General features: G+C 44.7%; 2 protein-coding genes across 5 annotated transcripts in view; both read right to left on the reverse strand.

Annotated features, from left to right (window-relative positions):
- The window catches only part of grm8a (glutamate receptor, metabotropic 8a), a 124,018-nt gene extending 122,510 nt beyond the window's left edge, over window positions 1-1,508 (reverse strand). For both annotated transcript variants that reach the window (XM_061667837.1, XM_061667836.1), the window contains exon 1: window positions 1,268-1,508. The gene's annotated coding sequence lies outside the window, so the exon portion shown is untranslated. The remainder of the gene's footprint in view (window positions 1-1,267) is intronic.
- Window positions 1,509-2,820: 1,312 nt separating this feature from the next.
- On the reverse strand, window positions 2,821-15,545 carry znf800b (zinc finger protein 800b). Of its 3 annotated transcripts, none has more exons than XM_061668356.1 (12): window positions 15,178-15,545; window positions 11,627-11,815; window positions 9,959-10,049; window positions 8,413-8,707; window positions 8,235-8,330; window positions 7,856-7,999; window positions 7,304-7,475; window positions 7,032-7,221; window positions 6,745-6,907; window positions 6,046-6,413; window positions 4,817-5,902; window positions 2,821-4,336 (listed from the first exon to the last, which is right to left on the reverse strand). In XM_061668356.1, exons 3-12 carry the CDS (start codon window positions 10,010-10,012, stop codon window positions 4,235-4,237), a joined length of 2,670 nt encoding a protein of 889 aa, XP_061524340.1. In that variant the 5' UTR covers window positions 10,013-10,049; window positions 11,627-11,815; window positions 15,178-15,545; the 3' UTR covers window positions 2,821-4,234. The 3 variants fall into 3 exon arrangements, with proteins under 3 accessions (XP_061524340.1, XP_061524341.1, XP_061524338.1); XM_061668357.1 differs by having other exon boundaries at window positions 11,594-11,815; XM_061668354.1 differs by lacking the exon at window positions 11,627-11,815.
- Window positions 15,546-19,644: the final 4,099 nt, after the last annotated feature.

Genomic DNA, 19,644 nt, shown 5'->3' on the forward strand with positions numbered 1-19,644 from the left:
AAACATCTCCAAAACTTTTTTTTTTCTTTTTTAAAAAGCAATCCACTCCATGCAGAATCTCGTGACCAAACCAAGAAGAAATCTTAGCAGACTTACTTTGCATGCTGCACTAACAAGCAATCCCAAAATGTTGTCTTTATGGCTGGTGTCTTCAGACAAAAGCTAAATATTTATCCAAATATGATATGATACACAGCAACGCGAATGAAGCCTAAACATCAGATACCGTCATCTTTGGTAGCTCTTGAAGACATCTTGTGAAAAACAAAATCCATTGTAGATGTTTAACGTCCCTGTGGGTGCTTTGTCCCAGTTTCCGGCTAGAAGTCTTCACCGGTCACTTGAACCAGAAGAAGTGCGTCGACTAGTTTTGCCAAATGTGGAAGTTGTTGCACATATACCCCAGTATCATCATTTTAGTCTTAATTCACATGCTTAAAAACATCAAAATACTAAATCTATCATTATCAAGTGCTTTACCCCCTCCCTTCTCATGCAATGGACTAGTCCTTTTTACTGTGCATGGGCATATTTAATTCAGGCAGAAGGTAACAATTTTCAATTAAACTTGTTTGCACCTTGTGAGGGAAATGAAGCGGAGAACAAGCAAAGGTGGAAACCTTTTTCATGGTGACACCGAATTTGCGTAACCGACACCAGAAAGACCTGGACGCATTTGCGAGTTACAGTAGCACTGCTGTCTGTGTCTGCTGAGGAGAATAAATTAGAGATGAAGAGGAGAATGACAAGTGATGCTTTTCACCATGAATATTTAAGCAGGCATAATGGATAACTACATTAAATGTTCATTCATGTTGCCAATTACACCAAGAACGTTCATGATTTAATACTCGAGGTGGATTCTAAGGACCATCTGGCTCAGAAAATAGTATTTTATCAAATTCACCCCAAATGCCAATACATGCACTGCCTCTAATGCATCTAAAAGTATTTTTTTTTATTTTTTTTAAATTAAAAAAAATGTAAATTGCACATTGAAATATTACACAGGGAAACTTCGACTGTTTTCAGCATTCACCCCTAATCATGGAGTAATACGATGAAAATGGAAAATACTCGCCCCGAGCTCATGATGCAGCCTCATTAAATGAGACAGTGCCATCCACTGTGAAAGCTGAGGAAACACCGCTGCAATATCCCTTTGGTGGGCTCCTATTACCCACGCACGAATTCAAAGCATGGAAATGATGGGGAATGTCACTGGTGGAATGTGAAAGGGAGGACCAAAAATGTCATGACAAAATACCTTTGAAGTCCTCAGAGAGTGGAAGATAAGGACCTCGAGTCTTCTCCCGTGCAGGGGGTCCCTCCACCAGAAACAAAAAACAAATATAGTCCTCCCTGAGCGCGATATTCCTTCTCCACGGTGATTTTTAAAAAGAGGGAAAAGTGAAGACGCCAAAGTAGGGATGAACGCCGGTGGCTGGCGTTTGCAAACAGGTGCGTTAATGCGGCGTCCGTGGGCACCAAACGAGAGTGAGCAGCTGCCTCAATCAAGCGCAGCCCCCAAAAGAAAAAAGAAAAAGAAAAAGGAAAAGACGTGCGCGGGCACGGGAAGGTGGAGGGAGCGAGCGCGTGCGCGAGACAGAGAGAGAGGAAGAAGAGGAAAAAATAAATAAATAAATAAATAAATAAAGTCCCGCGACGTCACGTCATCAATTATCAGAAAACACCTGCATTCGATGCTGCGCCAAATTGCGTCACAGGAACGTCAATCAAGTTTAGTGCCAATCTATATCGGTTTTGGGGGTCGATGGTTTGAACAGTAAGCGGGATAATTTCATAAAACACTTCACGGGCGCCTCAATAAGTCGTCAAAATGCGCCTAATTGATTGCCACCCCCCACACACGTCAATTTTTCACTACGCCCATTGATTAACAATTAGCACCGCCCCCACATCAAGGAACGCGTCACGGATGCTAGGTGAGAGATTAAAATTGATAAATAAATGAAGCGCATCCCATCTGCGCTCTCATAGCAATTTGATCAGCCGCGAGGAACGCGAGTGGCAGCATCCCCACCGGGGTTCGCCCGTGTGCCCGTTGGTGGGGGGAGACCACTTGTCCGCAGAGGCCATGGGAGCGTGGGGCGTGGAGCAATGGCGTCATCTTGAGGCCAGATCGTGTCATTGCAACGCGTCCTGGAATGTGTGTCGCACTAATAATTTAGCAGTTTCATCTTCAAATTGCTCTTAAATGTGATTGCCCCAATACCCATTTCTAATTAAATAATTGAAATAAATCATAAAATAAATGCCCATCGATTCATTTGAAAAATCAAATGTCCCCCCCTTTTTGTTTTTTATTTAATTGAACAAATGTACCCACAATGTACAGTGGTGCCAAGATATGAGTCGTCGCTTCGACCCTTTTTTTTTTGTCGACATCCGAGCGAAAATTTTGTATGAGTGCACTTCAGACCCTCACCGTTAAGATTAATTGCATTTCCGTTCATTTCAATGGGGAAAGATGATTTGGGATGTGAGCGAGGTCACAGAATGAATTAACTCTTATCTCAAGAGACCATCGTAGACCAAATGGAGGGCATTAAAACATAACTTTCTAAACAAATTTCTTGTATCACGCTTGGCGACGTCAAGAAAAAAAAAAAAAGTGACTTCTAAAATAAAAAGTGAAATCGTCAAACAAGAAATGAAAAGGGAAATGAAAAATGTGGGCAAAAGCAAGCTAAATGAAATGTCTGAGAAATATGTAAACAAATATGATGGATGTGGTTTTAATATTTATATCTGAGAGCTACCAAAAAAATTTATAGAAAATTAACACAAAACTCCCCCTTAGAAGTTTTAATGTTTATTTGTGTGTGGTTTATACATTCTGGTCACATTTGAAAGATTTCCAACTTAAGATGAATACGTAAAAAGAAAATAGTCATTGCCATACCTTGAGGTTTTCGCTCTCATAACACACTCGCAAAATAAAATGCTCAATAAAATGCTCAAACTTGTCAATGCGACCTACGGTGACTATTTCAACTAATATTAACAGCGTCCATGTAGGAAGAATAATTTATAAATTTCCCCTCTCCTAACATCGGGCTCGTTCCACACATTTCATGTAAAAAATAAAGTTTACAGCTTTTGTTCCATTTCATGGCTTTTCTGTTTGAACATTATTTACATTTGGTCTTCATATCGCCAGTGTTTCACAGACTACCCGACCACCTACCTAAATCATATTGATGCCCTTTAAGCGCAACTCCATCCCAGCAATTCATGGAACAAAAATTTAGGACTTGAGATTGTTCCACACAGACTGTGCATTTCAATCTGGAAAGAGTCCAGTTCAAAAGTCTAGTATAAACTCAGGTCAAGCTACATTTAACTAAAACAGTTAAGTAAAACAGGGTGCACGTAAAAGTGAAGGAGAAATTTCAGGAATCAAAACGCAAAACAAAAATTATGTCAGTCATTTGGCAAGAACTCAAAAACACACTTTGGGGGATTTTCTTTTACCCTGTAATACTAACATTTATCATTTCATTTCTAACTCAATTAAAAAGTTATTATCAAACAATGTGACTTTCACTGACCCTTTAAGTCTAACACACACACTCTTTATATAATTTATGAAATATGACCAGGGTTTGGAATTAGTGCTTTGTCCACTAAAATAAGCAGGTGGGCGGGTACACAGCTCAACCTCTTCATTGCCCGGCGGTTTTCATGGATAGGAGCACCATCTTCTGGACAGTTTGTGCACTACATGCAGCTTTCCTCTGGATTTACATCAGTCAAACAGACCGAATTGTTTTTTTTTTTTTTTTTTTTTTTTTCTTTTTAATAATGTGGCTCTTCTGGATGTTGTTGGTCCACTTTTCCACATTTTAAATCAACTTTCTGAGGTGTCCGTTGTGCCCCGTTGACTGTGCCAGCCAGGGAGAAGAACGCAGGATGATAAAAAGGAGGCGTTAAACAAAGAGCGAGATTTCACATCAACATAAAAGGAAACACAGCTGGTAGACGTTTCGTCTCAGCTCTTCACAGGACAAAACCCCCCCCCCCCCCAAAAAACGCACACAAACGCACCTCTTCAACCACGAACTCAAGTACACACTCACGCTTTTTGTGTGGTGAATGTGGCTGGCTAGGGGCAGGCCAGGGGGAGCGGTGGGGAAGAAAGGAAAGGTTTGGAGGAGTACAGGCAAAAGTGTCCCGAGAAAAGTTCTTACACTGCGTTTGTTGTTGTTCTTCACCACACCAACGACTTGGAGCGCGTGCTGACGCCTTTTCTCCTGCTGGCCGCCGCCGTCACCGCATTGCGGTGACTTCGCTTGTGAGACTCCAGGTACAACTGGGAACAGACGACAAATTCAGTCAATTGCAGTTGGGGAATGTTCCACTCCAATCCTGTGGCGCCACGAAATTGCAAAGTGAAACGTCTATTGGCGCTAATTTGCACATAATCCCACCAGATGGGGCCAAAGCCTTGGCTAATATAAAATTAGAAATTGTCAAGGGAAGTCTGTTGAAGGAGTACGTTGAGGAGGAATTGAGTCTAGTCTGGGTCTGCTTGGTACTTGGTGTAAAATGTTTGACAACCACAAGTGTAAAGAATTTAAGATTTGTAAGGCACCTCTTGCGAACACTATACGACAATATAAAATTAAAGCATGTGAGCGCTGTGTGTGGAAAAAAAGCATTCCAGAGGCAATACAGTGTGATGGCGCTTGGGCCTCCGCGACGACCCAATCCATTATACTCCTTTTCCAACCCATTTGATTCAAAAAAAGACAAGTGAGGATTTTCGAGTGTAGTAATGTGAAGTTAGTACCTTCTTTGCAAAGGCCCGCCCACACTGGTCGCAGGCGTGCAGGGAGAAGTTCTTGGTCACTCGCACTTCGGTGGAGGACGATCCGGAGCCGCTGCTCTCGGACGGCGCGTCGTGACGGCGGGTGTGTGCCGCTAAAGCGGAGGACGAGTTGCGCTGGTGCGAGTGCTTGTCGCTGCGCCGCGTCATCGGGGGGCTGATGGGCCGAGGCTGGTGGGCCTGTTGCCTCTCTTGCTTCCGTGTGACGGGCGGCGAGGGGGCGGGAGTCTGAGATGACAGCTCCTGCGTTTTCCGAGCGGAGGCGGGAGGCTGTGCCGGTGCCGCCGACGCGGCGGCGCAGTCTTGCTTGCGGGTGACGGGAGGCGACGGACAAGGCGAGGACGCGGTCGACGGGTGGCGCCCGTTCACTTCCCCCTTGCCGCCGCCCGTTCTCTTGGGGTTGGCGTTGTTGAGGACGGCCTCGGCGAGCCTCTTCACCGCCCGGCTCTCCAGTTTGGGCATAATCTTGGCCAGGTAGGGCGACGACTTCTTGTGCACCACCGTGACGTGGCGCAGGACGTCCCGCTTGCGGCGCGACTCGTAGCGGCACAGTGGGCAGCGGTAGAACTTGATGAAGATGTCGTTGCCGTCCATGTGCAGCTCGATGTGCTTGGACAGGTTCTGACGCGAGCTGAACTGGCGCTTGCACAGCTTGCAGAAGAGCTGCTTGAAGTCGAAGCCCACCGACAGTTTGCTTTTGGCCGCCTGACTAACGGCGAGCACGCCGACTGCCGCCCTTGGGTTGCACGGGGTCTCCTCTTCCTTCACTTTCAGGGCGCTGGGGGCAACGGAGGCACTTTTAGTCGACCCGGTGCTGTGAGCAGGAGATGCGGGCGGACTTAGGTCCATGCCCTTGTCTTGCTCGTCCTCTGAGGGTTCAACCGCTTCCTCTTTGACTTGGACACTGTCGCTCGGTGGAACTCTGCTGCTGCTGCTGCTGTTGGTGGAGGTCGCCGGTGGAGTTTGCGGAGAGGTTAACGTAGTAATCGATCGATTACTTTTGACGCTGTAAATCTTGTGGACGATGCGCATGTGTCTCTTTAACATGAGCTGAAAAACAAGACACAAAGGGAGGCAGATCAGCAAAGGTTTTATTTAGAAAATAGTGCATCTGCCGATGCCTCAGTCTTTGTATAGACCTAATAAAGTAAGCCCAAAAGTAAGCAAAAAATTAGGCCACTGGAAAGGCTAACCTGGGAGCTGTAGCTCCTCTTGCACAGGGTACAGCGGCTCGGCGCCTGGGTCGCCGCCTGCGGAGAGGCCGGAGTTTGACTCGGAGGCTTCGCGCGGTTCTGGTTGGGGAGCGCCGCTCTGGCGTTGACGGGGGCGGACTTGGAGCCGCTGCCTCGCGGCGGCGAGGCGCTGTTCCCCTTCCTGGGAGGGGTGGCCTCAAGAGACAGGGGCTGGCCGGGCCTCGAGGCAATGGCGGGGGTGATGGCGTCCCGCCGCAGGCCGCGGTGTACCTCATCGAAGTGGCGCCGCACGTTGGTTTTGGTGGCAAACACTTTGTGGCACACGGGGCACGACTTTCCGGGTGGTGTGTTCAGGGACTGTGGCCTACCTTCATAAAAACAACAAACCCTTTCAGCTATGTTTACTTTGAAACAAGTACATACAGTGGTACCTTGACACGGTCAGCGATAGCTAAGTAAAAGTAACACACATTCTAGTATGGAATGTGAGGATGACGACGCCAAGTGGACAACAATAATACATGCAACTCACATACACATTTTGCTGTTTAATAATGCTAAATCCGTTTTTTGTCTGATTACTTGATTAATCGTTGCTTGTAGAATTATCAATTTTAAAAATATTCCAATAGCTGCAGCCTAACTCATTAGTCAAAGTACAACTGTCCAAACACTGAAAGTATGCGGAATTTAACTTACCTTTCACCATGGAGAGCAGGCTGGTCGGGACCGTCCGCGTCTCGGTGTACTTGCGGAGCTCCTCCAGTTTGGTCTTGTGCATTTTGCGACAGTGACGTCGGATGCTGCGGCGCGAGTTGAAGTCCTGACCGCACAGACAGCACGAGATCGTCACGTCCTCCACCTGGACAGAGGAGAGACAAGTGAGGGATCAACTTGCATGAAGTATGGCTTAATGATGTCATTTACCGTAACATGAAAAGTAACTGCACCCTCACCCTAATGGGCTCGTGATGTGTGCCACCTACCCCACTTGTGGATTCCTCGTCCTCAGGCTGTGGTGCCTCTTCTTTAGCCTCCAGCTCTTCTGCATCCCACTTCTTCCGACCCTGGCTGTGCTGGCTGTGCGCTGGGCTCTCCGGACCACGGGGCTGGCCTGTCTGGTTGTTTTCAGCCTCCCTCGGCTCTCCTTCCCATGCGACCGGACTATCCCTGGCACTGGGAGCGACAGATGACAAATGTGGTCAGTGGCGGTGAGGGCGAGGAGATTGCACGTTAGTTAGCACGTCATCTCCACCACCTGGGCGCTCGTGACGGATACCGAGCCATCTCCTCCTCCGTGGTGAGATACTGGTACACGGCCTTGCTGGTGGTCTGGATGGGCTCCAGTCGCACCACGTAGTCCGGTCGGTCCCCTCTGTGATAGATGATGTCCGTCAAATCCTGAAGGGCTATGCTCTGTCGGTCATCGCCTGCCAATTACAAAGGAGTAAAAACGCTTTAAACAGTTCATACTTTCTGGTGAAAGTCTCCAGAAGCAAAAAAATGCACGTTATAGAGAAACCTTTGCAGTCATTCATCAAAATAACAACACAACACCCTCTCAGGCACTGATAATAGGCTCGAAATGGAACAAGGTCTGCATTGGACAACTTAAAGTCACACAAGCCGAGAGTTCACTTTCATAACTGCGTTCAGCAGCAGATTAAGACTAAGAAACAAAATGAGATTTGGGAAAAGACTGCTGGGATGTTTTGTGCCTTAACATTAGGCACACTGCATCAAAATCCCAAATGCTGTGACAGTCAGATACTATAACACTTAACGGTGAAGGTGAAGGGTGAACACTCACCGTCGTACTCGGGCAGCCGTGACAGGCAGTAGTACTCTTTGTGCGTGATGAGGTTGGGCAGGCCTCGGAAGAGACTTCGACACACCTTACACTCAAAGATGGTGTCCACCTCCCTCAGCAGCATGTGCCTCAGCTGGCTGGTGCCTGCAAGCAAAACAAAAAAACAGCAGTCAACACATAGGCTGTGCTCGGAATCGATCAATACTCACAGGCATATATTCTTTATAATCTGCAAAAAAACAATATACTCTATATCCGTATGTCTATTATACTGCCCCCGCGTGGCGAATGCATACACACCACAAGGAGCAGTACAATGCCCATTGAATTGAAGCAAACCAACTGCAGTAAACTATGAATAACAGAGTGTGTTCCAGACCTGAACGAAAGCATTCAATGATCTGGTGAATTCCAGATTTGGAGGTGTGCAGGGGCTGCTGGAGTACAGGAGGGTCTCCGGGCTCCACACAGTGACCTTGAACGATGCAAACAATGCAGAGCATTGTTACTTGTTACTTTTAACAGCTGCTTTATTTTGGAACGCTTAGGATCGTTACCTGTGTTATGAGCACCACCGGTAGTCTGGTGCAGCCACTCCTCGGTCTGGCAGCTCTGGTCCTGGGTGTCGGGGACAGCCCCCCTGTCAGGCTCTGGCAGCAGAGGGGGGATGGGTCGCCACAGGGGCTTGGCTTGGGGAGAGCAGTCGCCCTTTTCCTGGGCGTCCACTGGGGCTTCCTGGAGATCTTTAGCTGGCGCCTCGGTGGGAGCGGGAGAGCAGAGGTGGTCTGAGGAGCAGTTCGACGGCGGGGAGTGTTGGGTGTTTGGACTATGTGGACTTTCCGCCGTCGTCGGCTGAGGGGACAGTACCAGACAGACAGGGAGAGTACACAAGACAGCTCGAGAAGGTTTATCGTGACTGTAACACCTATGCTAATTTTGGTAGCCCGTCTCTAGTTTATATATGTTAGCATTGAGATAGCAGACTTTGGTTATATGAAATTCTATGGTTTGGTTGTGTTTTACAAAATATGTTAGCATTATTCTTGCGGACTTTGCCTTTTTTTTTTTTAACATTTTAGTGTTTTAATACACGATGTCTGATTCTCTTAATTTATGCATCAGTTTTACAGTAAACAACTGGGGGGGTGACAGCTTAAAGCGAGAGTGAGAACAGGCGTTAAGGGAAATTAAAAAGTGTTTTAAAAGTTTAAGACTGTTTTAATAAGCTTAAAAGTGCTTGAACTGGGAGAAGTAAAACTCAATAAAAATCTGTAAATTGTTAGCCTACCATCAATGGCCTAAGTCATTTTGAACTTCCTGTCAGAAAAATCAATAAACTATTAATGTACTACACAGACAGACAAATTTCTGTCTGTGTAGATTCTCAGTCATCAGTCATCATCGGCAAAGGTTGAATCAGGGCAACTGGGCCCCCTTCTTGTTCCTTCTATTTTTTTTTCTCTCGTTTTCCGAAACAGTACAAAAATTATTTGGCGAATTACGCGAAGAGGGTAACAATATGGTTTCTATGTGGCTGATTTTCAGCTATCGTGAGTCAGTCTGGAACATATCCCCGACTGTACTTCAGTTACGAGTTGAAAATTGCCGCTTTTCATTAACTGTGTTCCTGTACAATGACATTTAAGTTGACTAATGTAATCACTAACTCTTGTGTTCTGAAATGAATTGCATGTGTGGCATCTCATCAATCCTTAGCATCCAGGGGCTAAGTTAACATCATGACACATAGGCACCCCTCAGTAGATTAGTAACTGCGGGCCAATCCATGAGCGTGCATGTGTGTACGAAATCTGCTGCGCCTCCTGATTTTTCCTCCACCGATTTATCCTCATCTTCTCTCACTCGCCCTCGTCCGTCTCCCTCGCTCCGCACGTCCCCGCTGCCCTTGAAAGGGGATAAATGACTCCTACACTCGGGCGCTTCGCTGAACATCAGAACGGCGCAAAGTGGGCCACCTGGACTCTTTCCTGAACCGCCATGGCTACAGCAAAATAACTCATGTGGCGCTCAATTAAATCTCAAGAAGAACAGCAGTTTGCTGTGTTGCTTTTCCCCAGCTTCAGTCTTTTTTTTTTTCCTTACCTCTTGGCGAACAGAGTGAGAGCTCTTCCTCCCAGATGACTTTGTCTTCACCATGGTGCTGAGACGCCACGTTCACTGCCAGTACGCTCACCTGTAACATGCGATATTACACATCAGACGAAAATAAACAGCAGATGAAACTAGAGGAGCAGCTTCAACTTTTAATCATGAAACTTTGCATTGGGCCTGTTTGAATCCATCACCGCTTATGAAAGGTTTGTTTTCCTCTTTAAATAGACATCACATGAACATGCTTGTAAAAGACAAGAGACACTTGTCTTTTACAAAAAAATAATTATCCCTCTTGAGATTATCGAGTCAGGCGTCTTCATAACAAAACTGAATGTGGAAATTGGAGTGATGCTTCCCTCTAGTGGAGATATAATGCAAACGTCATTGTACCCAGTTTAGTGTAAACTACATAAATAGCACTGAACATTGATTTACTTTCCTCTGATTTTCACCATTTAAACAGCATCCAACTTTGCTCATCTCCAATCGAATTAAGCAAGTTGTTAACTTCATAAAAGAACATGTCAGGCTTTTCCCACCTCCTCACCTACCATCTGTGTGTATGCGTCACCTTTAATTGTAACATTAAAAAAATGAATTGGCAAGATAAAGGTGTTTAACCTGTTTAATGGAAGCTCAATTAAAGGGTGTTTTTATGATTACTTGGCGATTCAACACTAAAAGATCAGCAAACAGTACATTTGAAGAGTAGAAATCAAACAAAATTCGTTATTTTTTTTGCTTAAACACAGCAGTCAGCCATGTTTATACTTGTAGTTCGCGCCACAGCCCAACAGAGGGAGACAAAACTGATATTTATTGTTTGTTTTTCCCCCAAAATGTAAACCGTTTTGTGGTTAAGAGATGACACCAACGGACAGGACACCCCCAGCAAGGGAGAACTAAATATACTGCGGGACTGTACAACAATTTTTTTGGGTTAAAATAAATAAATAAATAAATAAATGAATAAATTTATAATAAAAAAAATATCGAAAAGCAGCACTGTATTGTAAATTTTAAAAAATAATACAAGAGAATGTAAACAAATTAACTGTGTTCCACCTGGATGTCACGAAACATAGTTCATAATTGGTTGGTGACTGGAGTAGTGGGTCTGACGCATGCTCCTAACTCAAGGAGGAAAATAAGCAGAGTGACGGCTCGTATAACAAAAACTTGTTCATTGAGGCACTTGTAAAATGAGGTACAACTGTACTATATTCAACGACAATCAACTGACAAAGCCAACTTTTTTCCCCACAACACAGCTCCATCTGTTGTCACTGGCACCAGTGGGCTTCAAAGGTGCCAATCCATTTATTCAATCTGCACCAAAATGTTCTTTCTTGGCCCATTCCTCTAAAAAATTTAGTGGAAATCTGCTATTTTGTTTAATCCTGCTAACCCGCCAACATACTGCCATAAAAACGCGCACACTTCCAATTCGTGCGATGATCCGTCTCCAGCGTGAGCAAATGGATGGTTTTATTGCGAGTTGATGTTGAAATATGTCTCACAAATCCATCTCTTGCGAGTTACATAATTTATGAGCAAATATGTGATGCCGCATCCTCAGTGATAATCCACAGCGTGGTTTAAACCAGCAAGCGAAACACAAACCCAGGAGGGACTGGAGAAGTAAGCAGTCGCCACCTTCTCACGGTGCTTTCCGGTGGCTGGGAGGAAGCATCCAGACAGGACTTCCTGCTAATGGAGCAGCGCCACACTCTGGAACCAATGATGATAGGGCACCGCGATGAGGAGGAAGGCCTGACGACGTGGCGCTCTCTATGATCGTCTTCCGCAAATACGGTCAATGTGGCATGGTGGCGGTGCACGTCACTTTTAGACAAACACAAAAGTGACAGCGTTGCACTTATTCTCAGTGGAGCTGTGGATGGCTTGTGAAAACTGAGTAGGATTACTTTTTTTTTTTTTTAACGTTTTGACTCGACAGGTGTAGCTTAAAATACCCAAACGAAAGATGCAATCACACAAGATGTCTACGGTTCATTCGTACTCTGTTTATCTTCCATCTGTTTACACCTGCTCCTGCAACAACACTTGATATACAACCTGTCAACACTGCCTGATAACCCACAGGCACAACTCATTTTCATTAAAAAGCAAAGACAAATGAGATACAAACAAGGGAAGGTGGAGCTCAAGTAGTAAATATATGAGGTTTAGGTTCTACCAGTTTGTCCCATTGTGTTCCCAATTCAAACTTGTATGTACAGTGAATATTAAAACGTCTACACACCCATGCTCAAATGCCAGACCAAGATGAATAATTTCAAAGCTTTTTCTACCATTACTGTGATTTATAACCTGGGCGAAAATCGAATATTTTCAAGAGGGGAAGTAACAATGAACAAGAGATCTGGACACTGGGGATGTGGATGTGTTCAGAATTAACCACTCACATTCACACTCATGTTGAAAAGGAGTCAAAACATCTGCCACCATATAAGTAACTCAAAGTTCAGCTGTTCTCGGAGGCTTTTTCTGTCTTCTTCTTTGCTTTCTAACAGAAGCCTGAAGGTTTCGTGCTAACACAGACTGTTATTTGGAACTGTTCAGAATTCACTCCACCTTGAATAAGACCCTGTAGCTCCAGCTTTAGAAAAAGAGGCCCAAAGCACAATGCTGCCACCACCATGCGTCACTGCAAGGTATGGCGAGCTTCACTAAAACTTACCTTTGGAATTATGGCCAAAAGGTTCAACACGTTTTCCCACGTGTTTGTTAGATTTGAAGTGTGTTTTTTGTTTTGGAAAATATTGCCAGGCTTGGATGGTTTTCTTTGGAAAATAAGGCTTCCCTCTTGCCGCCCTAACCCACACAGCCCAGATATGTGAAGAAGACAGGAGATAGTTGTCACATGTACTAAACAGCCAGTACTTGCAAGAAATTCCTGCAGTTCCTTCAGTGTTGCTGTCAGGCTCGTGGCACACTTCCCTGACCAGTTTTCTTCATGTCTTTTCAAATTTGGAGGGACTTCCAGTCCTTGGTAATGCTTGACGACTGTCTTATCTGTGTTCCATGATATATTTTCATGCCTTGGAAATCCTTTTGCACCTTTCTCCTGACTGATACCTTAGAACAACGAGATTCCTCCGATGCCCAGGAAGCTCTCTGCCGACCTTTGCTTGTGCTGTAAGATGCAACTACAAACATTTCAGGAAAATCCGATACTACGACAGCTCAACTTCAATTGGAGTACATCAGAGGCACTTTAAAAAGGTGGCAGGTGTGTGCCGACTCCCATTTAACATTAATTTGAATGTGTTTATGCTAAACGCAATCACATCGCATGTTATAGGTGAGTGTGGACACTTGTGCAAGCAGTTAATCATCTTTACTTACTTTCGAAAATATTTATTCCCCCCCCCACACACACCATTTGAGTTCCACCGTTTATAGGTCACAATGGCAGAAAAGGTTTTGAAATTGTCATTTCTTTATATCACACAAAAAAAAGCATACATTTGAACAGGGGTGTGTATACTTATTATATCTGGATCCATTCCAGAATAAGCGTGCACTTCCGACAGGAGGTGGCTGAGAAGTTCAGGGCGCTTTGCTTGAGTGGAAGGCAAACGCTGGTGGGTTTAAACACACAAGCAGAAACGCGTGGCGCGTCACGGAGGAAGCAGACAAACCCACGCGTGACTCCCCCTTGCCCAGCACATTCCCCGGTGCGTATGATTGTCCATCTCTTAAGGGGGGACCAAAACGATCCTCGCGTGACCAGCCCACCCCATGAATGGTCGAAGGGAGGAGGAGGAACGAGAAGGGTTGGACGTGCTGCTCTCCGACCGGCCTGCTCACTGGGGGGCGAGGAGCTGTGGAGCCGTGACCGGCTTTCGAGCTCCCTCTTTGGCCTCGACTCCGCCTGCGCAGCGCCGGAGAGTGTTGCCGGTCGGGTGCATTTTGCAAAGCCGCTGCAGCCCGGCTCTACACACAGAGGCCGTGACGCAAAACACCCACCGGGCGATTTGCAAACGACACATCCCGGTGTCGAGTGGGTCGCGCGTGGATCCGGTTGATCAGATCCCGCACGCTGTGGTTGCATAACTCTTATTAAACTTACGGCAAATATCAAGTGACGTGCAAATGTCGCGATCGATCCTGAAGCAGGCAAAGTAGAGTGAGTCGAGTGGCCTCGCCGTGGTGGTAGTGGCCGCTAGGACGCATGCACAAGCTGATCCGGCAGGGGTGGGTGGGGGGGCAGCCGGAGTGGGACTTCGGAGCGCATTGACGGGCCATAAAGGGGGCCGGCGCGGTGACTATTGTGCTCCCTTTTTTTGTGCCCAAGAGTCCCAACTATTGACAAAAGGTTGGCCGGTGCTCGCTTGGCGGTTGGGCCACGCAGCTGCGCAAAAAGCAGCGGCAGCAGCGCCGCCGTGGTGCTCGCGCAGCGGACGGACTTCCCCACTTTTTCGTGTGCAAACTATCCCCACTCGTGTTTTTGCGTAAAAGAAGCAGCGAGGCAGCGCGCGAGGTTGTCTCCTCTCCCGTGACACGATTAGCATCGGCCCGCCTTTTCTTCGCCCCCCAACCCTGCTCAAAAGGCTCCTTTTGCACGGTAATACGGCGTTGAAGAGCAACAACAAGGGGGTTAGCTCGACTCGCCTCGCCGTTGAAATGCACCTTCCGTCCGCGCCGTAGCGGTGGAGGCCCCCTTCGCGGCGACAGCACAACGGCAGGGAAGTGCGGCGTAAAGACGAGCCGAGCTGGCTAAAAGCACGCACAAACACCGTGTAAACGCGACAGTCGCCTCGGTGGTAGCGACGCGGAGCCACCTCAGGCCGTCCGGGCTCGTTTGGCCCCACGACGGCGGTGCTAATGTGCGCCAAAAGCCCCAGCACCATTTCCGAGAGGCAGCAGCCTGGCGCACAGGACCGGTGACCCTTCCATCTTTGCGCGTCCTTCCACCGCACGAAACCGTCGGCTAGCCGCCGCTTCGGTGGCCTATTTGCCTCGAAAAGACGCCGGCGAGGCCGTGTGCACACCCCGCGGGGCTTAGCGCGGCGTGTGCGGGCTGCCCGAAGCCCCTGGAAGCGTGCTCGCCGCGGCCGGGCAGAAACAAGAGGGCGATGACGCCATTTTCTGCAAAAACAAGCACGCTCGGGAAGCCCGAAGCGGAGGCGCCGAGAGCCTTCCGTGCATCGCCAAACCGCCACAAAACGAGCGCTTACCGTGTATCTCCCGGATGGGGGCTGCCGGCTGGTGTGTTCGAGGGGGCTAGACGAGCCGATTTGGCAGATCCGGAGCGTGTTCGGTGCGGCCGGTTCACTCCTCCCGAGCGAAGTTGCAACTGCGAGCCGCTGCCTTTGTGCACCCAGAGGAGCCTCTCGGGCGCCGAGGCTGCCTCTGCGCAAAGGTGCACCCGCTTCCCCCCGTCCCGCTGGGGCTGCGAGAAAAGCAGGGCCGACAACACATAAGAATTTCCAGGAAAAACAAACAGACGGACATGAAAGCACAACAACGCGTCGCCCTTACGATCCCCTTTGATTTCTTTGCAGCTCTAATCCAAAGGCCATACACACGTCGAGCGCCCAGTTTGTGTCGCCCCCAAAACGCGCAAGCGAGCCTTTGAGAGCACGAACTTCTCCAACGGTACGCGAACACAACGCTTTAAACTGCATGTATAAATGCAATCAAAAAGCGTACACATGTGCAAAGTTGTGGCACGACACAAAAATACTGCTCAAGAGAGAAACCAACTTGTGTGGGTCCAAATGAGAAACGACAGCATTACATTTTCTGTCGTTTTACTGACAATTTCGTCATTCACACTGTACTTAGAAGTACAGCTACTGTGTTATATTAAATAAAAACTGTAGTACTGATTAAAGTTAAGTATTTAGCTACAAAAAAAAAAAAGTATAGACTGAAATGTACTTTTTGTACAAAAGTAAAAAGGCTCATTCTTGGCTAGTAGTGACCAGTGTGATAACCTTTGGATTTTTTAAACCTATATAGTAAGTGTATTTATTTATTTATTTATTTAAGCTTCAGGAACTTGTATTGGTAGCTCAAGCACCCAAAAAAAAAAAAAAATTAAATTAAAATCTGTAATAGAATTTCCACAGTCAGGTAAACCGAGCAAGTTGAACCGATTAGTCGATGCTACTAAGCATCGTTTAAACGCTTGAAGTCGACTAATCACGAGGTGTTTTTTTTTTTTTTTGTCCATCTCTTATCAGCCAATTTGTCCAATGGGACAAAAGTACTCAATCTGTACTTCTAGTAAAAGTAGAAGTTGGCTTACTGATTCTACCCCTGTATTTAAGTACCCCAAAAAAAGTATTGACTCTAGATTTAGATACTTTAAGGTGTATTTACATTTAAACTGCAATACATCTCTTCGGTGACATTTAAAGAACCTCTGGGGAGAAAAAAACAAAACAAAAGCTAATTCTGGGGGGGGGGGTTACATTTTCCAGGCATTATTTTGCATTCATTTGAGAAGACATTGAATATCCAGGATATATATATATATTTTTTTTTCAAAATAAGCATTTTATTTACTCTGGAGAAAAATAATAAATAATGTTTGTGGTTTACTGTTAATTATGCACGCGTCAATAACTTGGCACAATGCAAAACCCTCCACGCAAAGTAGAATACCTCTTAATTTACAGTGCTCATAAGGAGATTTTTTTTTTTTTAAAGTAGCGTTTGTCATCAAAATATCTGCTCCCATAGCTTTGTTGTGAATTGATGAGGGGGGAAAAAAGCTAAATTAGCTAATAACAACTAACAAAATTACACTCCCAAAGTAAGGATACCTGAAAAATCTACTTAAGTACATTCACTACTTCCCACCACTGCAATTTGTACACCGTTATATTGTTTGCAAAAGTATAAACTAACCTGTGATAACATGAGGTACAATTGCAGTGTTTGGATTTTGCAAGTGTACCGAATGTTTCGGCTGGTGAGTGCATATGCAAATAAAGCATAAAGAAGGATTACCCTCATTTCACAAAAGGCAAAAATACCCTGGATTACATCTCCAAAATTTACATTAATATGATAAATGCATGCAGTAGCTCAAATGAGTCAACAAACTGACTTAAACGACTAAATGTTGGCTGTTTTAAAAAAAAAAAAAAGAGAGAGAAAAAAAGCAAAATTTTTACTGTGGTAGTGTTTAATGTTAATCGTGTTCCCCATCACAACATTGTAGGATAACAAACGTAAAATGTTTGCTTTTCAACAACAAGGCTAACGTTTGTTAGCTTAGCTCAAGCTAACATTGATGCTAAAATGTAGCTCGTTATGCTAACTCCCCAAAAGTCCAACAATTGTACTTGAACAACACTAATGCTACAAAAAAAATATCGTAAGTACTAAGTGATGAACCTACCTTGTTTACCCCCTAAACCCTGACTCACTTTAAATAGTCAAAGTTCGAAATGGGAGTTGGATTTTGTCCAGTATGTCAAAACAAAAAGATTTATGAATTGTCTTTTCCAAATTTGAGTTAACTATCTTAATGTCAGACGATTGAGTAGCAAAGTTGAGCAACTAACTGGTGTGTTTGACAGGAGCAGCACTCAACTGTAAAGCAGGTGTTTCAAATATTGTTAAATGTTGAATAACTGACTGTGCAGGTGGGCCAAACAACTTAATTTATTTTGGGGGGGGGGGGGGGGGGGGGGAGTGACTAGAAATGTCTAAATCGCATGCAAATTTTTTTAAATACTCGACACTATAGTTACATTTAAATCACGTACTGGCTGGATATTAATAAAATCATGACAGAAGGGTACATCCACAGTAATGTCATTTTCATATCAGTGTGCCTTATAAATCAAGAAATGTGGGATGGGGTCACATAAGTGTACTTCCTGTGTGCACTAATACATTTATAGCTTAAGTATTAATATATATTTTTCCTTGATTCTGTGTGAACCTTTATTCATAATGCATTTTGGTTATTGTGAGCCGCTGCAACATTTTGCAGTTTCAACATAAGCACTGCACTTACATGTAGAAAAATAAAATGCTGCACTTAAATAATCATCAAACTTAAATGCATCAAACAAAGGCTAAAGTAAAAAAATGTACTTCAATACGTTTTGAAAAAGAATCTTTGGATTAAATGCAAATTTATTGAGTAAAGTTAAATACAACTGAATGGTACAAGGGCAGTGATTCTTTCGACTACCACTAGAGGAAACCCGCTTACCACACTGAGAATCGCTGGTTTAGAGGTTCAAATGGGTCCTTTGCAAAGAAAGAAAATGTTTTTAATCAAACAAACAAACAAAAAACATGTTATAAATGAAGTATTTCAGTAGAACTCTTAACTCCATTTTGGGTCTTTTCTCGAGGAGGATGAAAGCAAACCCACAAAAGGGTGCCCACAACTACACACAATTAACTTAAGCACCAGCATTAATCCATTATCATAAGAATGCTGTTTGCATTGAGGAGGAGTGGGGTGCGGGTTGTGGCGTTTGGGGGGTACGTCGGTGCTGCTGGATGTGGTCCACTGGAGCTTTTTAAAAACCTTTTCAATAGCACGCAGGGTGCAGTGACACCATCTTAAAGTGACATGTTTGGACACTTTTTTGGGGGGGATGCAATATAAATCTATTTACTTGTTTGTCATCATTTTGGGGTAGCCTGTCAGCCTTCTATAGCTATTTAAGTATGTACAGTATTCAATAGCCTTATCCATTAAATGCAATTTGCAATATTCAAAACAATATAATTCAACATATTAGAATGATGCTTGTTGCGGTGCATACGTCATGTTAAACTTTTTAAATCATGCACTTTTCTGACTTTCCTACATTTAAGCACACTGCGCATGCTACAGTGGCTTACAAAAATAGAATATACTTTTCTTTAGCAATAAAACCACTTCATTGTTTTTGATAAATACTTGGGCCTACAAAGTTAGAATATTTTAATGTTGATACTTGGATAGTTTTTTTTTGATGGTACTTGGTTTATAAAATAAATAAATAAATAAATTTAAAAAACCGTTTACTGTACTGTACTAAATGTTAACAAGTGGAATTTTAAAATGTCACTAGTTGTACTCTACCATAAACATTTTGAACACTGGGGTAGGGTAAATAAAAGCACAAGCAAAGAAAATCAATGTCAACTGCACATCCATTTTGAGCGGAACTTTTGTCTTACCTCCCAGAGGTCAGCCGCAGATCCCTTCGGTGGAATTTCAGTTCAGCGTGGACACTTCGAAGATGGCGAACAACGGCTAAAGTCCGCAGGGCATTTGCGCGGCTACGTTCTTTGGTTGGACCTTGTCGCCTGTGGAACAAAAGCTTGTAGTTTTTGCTGCCGCTTTCGGCCATGTCCACACAAACGTGGGTATTTAAAAAGAGTAATTCAAGTGGTTGGGCCCTTTCATTCAAATTCCTTGCATGAGGTTTTGATATTTTTTCTGATGTATATTAAACAATTTTCTTTAACAACCGGTTTACAAGTGGACATAACCTAATGAGACTTAAGCCAGACCTCAAGAAGACTGGAAAATGAAACTGCACAGAGATGGGAAGGTCAATGTAGCAAATTTTCACAGCAAAATTTCCAAAGGCATTAAATTAAGTATGTCAAAAAGAGTGAAAGTTGATTTTGCCATGTGCTTGACATGACAAACTTTATAGCTGGAGACACAACAT

This window comes from Phycodurus eques, chromosome 22 (assembly GCF_024500275.1).
Source record: "Phycodurus eques isolate BA_2022a chromosome 22, UOR_Pequ_1.1, whole genome shotgun sequence".
Taxonomy (NCBI): domain Eukaryota; kingdom Metazoa; phylum Chordata; class Actinopteri; order Syngnathiformes; family Syngnathidae; genus Phycodurus; species Phycodurus eques.

Bases quoted from the DNA above. Each gene is read 5' to 3' on its own strand.
- znf800b (XM_061668354.1), bottom strand. From the start codon at position 10,012: ATGGTGAAGACAAAGTCATCTGGGAGGAAGAGCTCTCACTCTGTTCGC. The intron at 7,476-7,855 runs GTGAGTGTTCAC...TGTAATTGGCAG, and splicing joins ACGGCTGCCCGAGTACGACG to GCGATGACCGACAGAGCATA. The intron at 6,908-7,031 runs GTAGGTGGCACA...TCCTCTGTCCAG, and splicing joins ACGAGGAATCCACAAGTGGG to GTGGAGGACGTGACGATCTC.